The sequence below is a fragment of the Pipistrellus hanaki genome (assembly GCF_964339955.1).
Source record: "Pipistrellus hanaki genome assembly, chromosome: 1".
Classification (NCBI taxonomy): domain Eukaryota; kingdom Metazoa; phylum Chordata; class Mammalia; order Chiroptera; family Vespertilionidae; genus Pipistrellus; species Pipistrellus hanaki.
The window spans coordinates 53956517-53963464 of NC_140503.1; the positions used below are offsets into that span (position 1 = coordinate 53956517).

General features: G+C 39.7%; 1 protein-coding gene across 2 annotated transcripts in view; it reads left to right on the plus strand.

The window, feature by feature from the left end:
• The window catches only part of DMXL2 (Dmx like 2), a 144832-nt gene extending 138407 nt beyond the window's left edge, over positions 1–6425 (plus strand). For both annotated transcript variants that reach the window (XM_084894001.1, XM_084894002.1), the window contains 4 exons: positions 528–619; positions 1267–1319; positions 4006–4223; positions 5056–6425. In XM_084894001.1, coding sequence (XP_084750127.1) covers positions 528–619; positions 1267–1319; positions 4006–4223; positions 5056–5265 — 573 coding nt within the window. In that variant the 3' untranslated portion in view covers positions 5266–6425. The remainder of the gene's footprint in view (positions 1–527; positions 620–1266; positions 1320–4005; positions 4224–5055) is intronic.
• The last annotated feature ends 523 nt before the right edge of the window (positions 6426–6948 follow it).

A 6948-nucleotide genomic window follows, 5' to 3' on the forward strand; every position in this document is an offset into this window, starting at 1 on the left:
ATTTTGATTTTTTTTTTTAAATATACTTTGATTTTTTACAGAGAGGAAGAGAGGGATAGAGAGTTAGAAACATCGATTAGAGAGAATCATCGATCAGCTGCCTCTTGCACATCCCCCACTGGGGATGTGCCCGCAACCAATGTACATGCCCTTGACCGGAATTGAACCTGGGACCCTTCAGTCTGCAGACCGACGCTCTATCCACTGAGCCAAACCGGTTTCGGCTAACTAAGCCATTTAATTATATGAAGTTCATGAGCTTGGTACCTTTGCTATGTATTCTGAAAATATAACTTTTAATTCCTCATTTTTATTATCCCTTTACAGTTTTAAAAAAATTATTGGTATTAGTCAAATAATATGCGAATGACTGCTAATTCTCTTACTATCGCTTTTTCTTTATTCTAGACTTTTAAAAAACGATTCTTAGCTCATGCATATAGTATTACATTAGCAGAACTGTGTTTTTACTGTACCAAATTTTATGGGATGTTTAGATAACATCCACTGCACTTTGTTTTCCGTAGAGTTGGCAGTGCCACAGTAAAGCCACAAGTGACTTTGCATTTATTACCTCTTCAAGTCTAGTTGCCACATCTGGACAATCCAATGACAACAGGTAGGTTGACAGAAAAGCAAAATAAGTAGGGTTTTTTTTTTCCAGACAGGTATTCTTGGAGGCTTTTTCCACCCTAGGAATATAAAAACTTTGTCATAATTCTTAGATTACTTTTCCTTACCAAGAGAAAAACAAAAATTACTCCTAATTTAGTTATCAATAAGCATGTATAATTATTACCCAGTCATTTCTTTGCATTGCTGTTAGTACTGTCATGTTCTTGAGGATTAAAAAGCATTTGACACTCTAGCCATCATTCTCAACATCGTCTTTGACCTCACAGTTTTCATTGACAGTGCACGTCTGTGAATAACTTCACATCCCTGCAGAGGTTCCCCCTGCGGCTATAGGAACGCCCCTTGTACTCAGGACACCATGGCTGTTTCCTGGCAGCGGTCCTGGAAAAGGGGAGGGGCTGGGGATGAGACAGGGCAGAGGCAGGAGGACCATGGACAGAACTGTGCAGTGTAAAAAGACAAAATCTTAGAGGAGATATCCTTCTAGTTGAGAATCACTACTTTATAAATGCAGTGTACAAAAAAAGATAAGATTCAATAAGATATTTGACTTGAAGACAGTTTGCCCCTACTGATGCCTCAGAACTATTATTCATGATGTAATTTTGTTATTCTTTGTTTCTTTATAAGAAATGTATGCCTCTGGGACACTTTGATACCGCCTGGAAACAGCCTCATTCATGGTGAGTGAGGCCTATGGCTTGTAATGCCCTCTGAAGGAATGCTTCCCTGGTTTTCTCTCACCAGGGGATCTAGTCAGTGTTTAATTACATGGGTTGATGATGGAGAAGTATTTATAAGTTAAATAGAATATCTGGCTACGTTGCCGAGGTAAAGATGTGTGGGCATAGAAAACCAGCTAGCCTAGAGTGGCCTTGAGTTGTATTCTCGTCAGAAAATGTGGCATGGAGGGCAGTGTTACTAACACTGTGTAAGGAATTAGTTACACTGTTCACTGATCTCAACAGAAATAAGATCTTATTTTAAAGAATTAAACATAACCTAAGTCAACCTTACAATAGGAGCTGGAAATAGGAGCAATACCATTTAAATATTACTTTAAGACAGTATTTTCCAAATTGGTGGCCTAATGCTCTCTCTTCCTCATGATGCTGCTGAAAGAATGCTTTAGCCAATGAGACTGGTTAAAGCTTGGTAGGTTTTTATATTTTTAGTTTTATTTATTTTTATATTTTTATTTGAATGAAGCATCAATGATGAGAGAGAATTGGTTGCCTTCTGCACACCCTCCACTGGGTATTGAGCCCACAACCCTGGCATGTGGCCTTGACCAGAATCAAATCTGGGACCTTTCAGTCCACAGGCCACTCTCTCCACTGAACCAAATCAGCTACGGCTGGGTTTTTATTTTTAACCAAAAGATTTCTCAGTCTTTTACTATGCTTTTGTGGATTTTGAAAAGTGTAGTTGTTTCACAATTTTATTTAACATCTTTTCAAGATTTGTCATTTAGTGGTGTGTGTCTTTAATCTTTAAAATGCAGAGAACCTGGGAAGACTAACTCCCTAACGGGAAGCTGGTCTTTTCACATTGTGCTACTTGAGTTTCAGCTACTTACCTGAGAAGACTTTACCAGGCGTCCGTCCGGGCAGGAACTGGGAGAGGGTAATACTTGTCAGTGATGGCTCTCAGTGAGGTGGCACGTTTGAGTGGCGCTCCCCCTGTGGGAGCACACTGACCACCAGGGGGCAGATCCTGCATTGAACATCTACTCCCTGGTGGTCAGTGCGTGTCATAGAGACCAGTCATTCCACTGTTGGGTCAATTTGCATATTAGTCTTTTACTATTGGGTCGGCAGCTAAGTAATTGCGGGTTTCACACATATATGGCTTCAGTTGAATTTTTAGGTTTGCAGACGTAGTACAAATGTAAAACACATTTTGTTATTTGATAGTTGGCTATTCAGCTGTTAATCAGTAAAAAAAGTTTTTTGATCTGTTTTGTAGTTTTCGTTTGGCGTTCGTTGAAAAATGGAAAATCAAAAGGAACATTTTCGTCATATTTTGCTTTTTTATTTCCTCAAAGGGAAAAACGCATCACAAGCTCATAAAAAGTTATGTGCTGTTTATGGTGACGAAGCCTTAAAAGAACGGCAGTGTCAAAATTGGTTTGCCAAATTTCGTTCTGGTGATTTTTCACTCAAAGATGAAAAACGCTCTGGTTGTCCAGTTGAAGTTGATGACGCCCTAATCAAAGCAATAATCAATTCGGACTGTCACAGTACAACACGTGAGATTGCAGAGAAGCTCATGTATCACATATATGCATTGAAAATCACTTAAAACAACTTGGCTATGTTCAAAAACTCGATACATGGGTTCCTCACGAACTGAAAGAATCACAGTTAACGCAACGCATTAGCAGCTGCGATTTGCTAAAGAAACGTAATGAAAATGATCCATTTTTAAAATGACTGATAACTGGCGATGAAAAATGGGTTGTTTACAACAATATCAAGCGGAAAAGATCGTGGAGCAGGCCAGGTGAACCAACTCAAACAACATCAAAAGCTGATATTCATCAAAAGAAGGTTTTGTTATCAGTTTGGTAGGATTACAAAGGAATTGTCTACTTTGAACTCTTACCACCCAACCGAACGATCAATTCTGATGTCTACATTGAACAACTAACAAAATTAAACAATGCAGTTGAAGAAAAGCGGCCCGAATTGACAAATCGAAAAGGTGTTGTATTCCATCATGACAATGCAAGGCCACACACATCTTTGGTCACTCGGCAAAAATTAATGGAGCTTGGTTGGGATGTTTTGCCACATCCACCATATAGTCCTGACCTTGCACCATCTGATTACTTTTTGTTTCGATCTTTACAAAACTCCTTGAATGGTAAAAATTTAAATAATGATGATGATGTCAAATCGTACCTGATTCAGTTTTTTGCTAATAAAAACCAGAAGTTTTTTGAACGTGGGATTATGATGCTGCCTGAAAGATGGCAAAAGGTCATTGATCAAAATGGGCAATACATTACAGAATAAAGTTATTTAGTTCCATGAAAAAATTCTTTGATTTTCTTTAAAAAATCCGCAATTACTTAGTTGCCGACCCAATATATAGGATAGAGGCCCAGTACACAGGAGGGAGCCGGCCAGCCTGCCCTGATGGGGACCCCCCCATTGGGTGGAGGTCCCTGATGGGGATTGGGATCAGCAGGGGCAAGAGGCCATTGGCGTTCTAGTCATAAAGGTCATTCCGCCGTTTTGGTCACTGGGCTTTTATTAGAATGAAAAATGTGTCTAATCTCTGTATTAATTTGTTATTTAATGCACATTTACATGTCAGAATTGCCAAGATAGAATTTAAGAAAAGGCTCTTGTTTTTCTTCAGGCTTCACATGCCATGAGCATGGCGCCACGGTACTGCAGTATGCGCCAAAGCACCAGCTCCTGATATCGGGAGGTCGGAAGGGCTGCATCTGCCTTTTTGACATCAGGCAGAGACAGCTCATCCACACCTTCCAGGCGCACGACTCGGCCATTAAGGCGCTGGCTCTGGACCCCTGTGAGGAGTATTTCACCACAGGGTCGGCAGAAGGGAACATAAAGGTGAGCTGGTAGCAGAGGTTGGGATTTCTGTAGAAGGTTGTCTTTATCTGCTGTCAAGGCTGCTTGGGAAGAAAACACTCAAACCCCCACCTGTTCTTGCAAACAAGGGCATAAAGGGAAGCTTTGTAGAGATACTATCTCCTGACACCCTTCTTCCTTCCTTCCAGGTGGTTCTTCCTACACTGTTGTGGTTGGGGAAAACCAGATAGAGTTCTCTAAGGCATTTTGGGTCAAATGTAGTTTAATTAGGCCCTGGATTTTTTTGGTGACATTAGTTCAGCGCCTCCTCTCTCCTACCTCTGCTCTCAGTCCTTACTCTGTGTGTAGTTGAGGTGAGGTTTGTGGATGAGATGGCACTGTTCTTTTATGTTGCGAGGGCCTAGCTTAGCATTGGGAACATGTTTAATCAAGTTAAATATGCAATTGAGAGAGGACGCAAAATGGCAGAAGAATAGATGGATGGGTTCTGAGCCTTGTCCCGAAGCAGAAAGAGAGAGCAGCTGAGGGTCGCGCTAGGAGTGTTTGTTAGCAAGCTAAGAGACAGGCGAACTCCAGGAGAAAGTATATATGCAATTGAATTAGAATTGGGGTATATGTGGTTAGTATGAAATTATAAGAGGATGTGAAGAGAAATTTGAAAGCAGGGACAGCAAAGGGTAGGACAGTAGTTAACCATCTGAGTGATTTTCAGGTAGCTGAGCTATTAGGAAGAGTCAGTGAGTGAAAACTGGGCCAGCAGACCGGAAGTAAAGATCAGGTTTTTGCTTTTGGTTCTTTCTCTCCTTTTTTTGGTGACTTATACTTTGTTTTCACTCTCCCTCTTTTAAACCAGGTTTGGAGATTGACAGGCCATGGTCTGATTCATTCCTTTAAAAATGAGCATGCTAAACAGTCCATATTCAGAAACCTTGGGGCAGGAGTCATGCATATCGACATCATCCAAGGCAACCGGTTCTTCTCCTGCGGGGCAGACGGCACTCTGAAAACCAGGGTCTTGCCCAATGCGTTTAACATCCCTACCAGGCTTCTCGACATTCTATAGACTCAATATTGGAGCTTTATTTTTATAAACATTTCAATTAAAAAACACACTGCAGTAGTTATTAGGCATTTCTGCTTTCTAAGCAGTTAACATACTGAAAACAATACAGAGAATCTCTGTAGAAATTGAAAGATTCAAACTGAGTGTTGTGCTGAGTGTTGCCTATACAGGTTGTTAGAATGACTGTGCATGTACCTTTTATCATGCTGACGTTCTTAAAAAAAAAAAAAATCAAACCTAGTATCATATGAAGGGTACTGTTCATTACAGCATTTATTAAACCTGATTCAGAACACATTATAAAGTTTAATAATGAGAAGTACCTTTGTACCAAATTAAGGGAGAAAATGTTGCTGGTTCAGGTTTTTCTTCCTATTCTTACCACTGGCCGAGGCATGCCTGCAGTCTCCTCTGCTGAATGAGGACAGTCACGAGGTATTAAGCTCTTGATCACCGGAGTGTGCAGTGACCAGCGAGGTCGTGCCCATGCTTTCTTGCTGACTAGGTGTCCTGTTAGTGTTCAAACTGAGCTACTACTGTAACTTGCAAATGAGTGCAAATTTAAATGCAATGTTTTCCTTACGATTTGCACATTCATATTGTTTGGACTGCTAGTTTTTCTATTTAAACATTTGCCTTCATGTTAGAATGTAATAATGTGAACATGACACATTTGTAATTAACCAAAACATACCAGTGTAGTACTTTTTCATGTATTCATGATTTAACACCCAGAACATTTTAAGGTTATGTTGAAACTACACCAATAGAACATTCCATATCCTACTTACAATGAATGTTAGGCTTTTTGTGGCCAGTTAATAGTTGACGACATTGGTGATATTATTTATTACCACAGCCTATTGTATAAACTATGCAGGATTAAATATTATTTGCTTGTAAAATATTAGCCAGTGTTGTTATATTTTGCTGTACCTCCTTGGTTATGACCAAAATATGTTAAGCTATTGAAACCAATGTCTGTGTGTTTAAATGTTTACCAGCAAATTGTCTCATCATTTTAATAAGAATGCTTAATGCCTGTGCGGTAAATAGTAAAATATAAAGGCATAAAAGCACTTTTCTCTGAAGGCAATGTGATGTTCAGGCTGTGCAATATGTATGTAAAGGAAAAATAAATGTAATTTGTTTGAGTTTTACCTTAGTTTGGTCTAGCATTTTTGGATAATAAACTGTTGGGATCATTTTACATGTGATAAAATGTTTAACTTTTAGAGAACTTTCAAGCTGTTAAGAAGTTCATTCATTCACGAATATTTACTATGAACCTTCATCAGAAGCCATTCTAGGAAATGGGATACAGTGGCAACCCAAATGGAGAGGGCAGGGTGCTCAGGGGTGGGGATGTAGCTGGGTAAGAACTAACCTCATTTACTGAAATGCAGACGTTGGTGCTGACGCTGAGCTGGGAATGGTGCTCATGTGGAATGTGGAGCAGCGAGGAAAGGAGGAGACATGCTTGAATGCATGGGAACACAAATTTGAAAAAAAAATGAAAACGTGTGCGTACACTTCCCTCAGTTTTGTATACAAAAGCCTGCATACGCTGCATCCTCTCTGTCACTGTGTATATTACACTGGAATAGTCCCAGCTAATTCATTTGGAATCTGTAAGGTAATAGAATTTTCAAACTGAAATTTTAAAACTATTGGTAGCTGCCA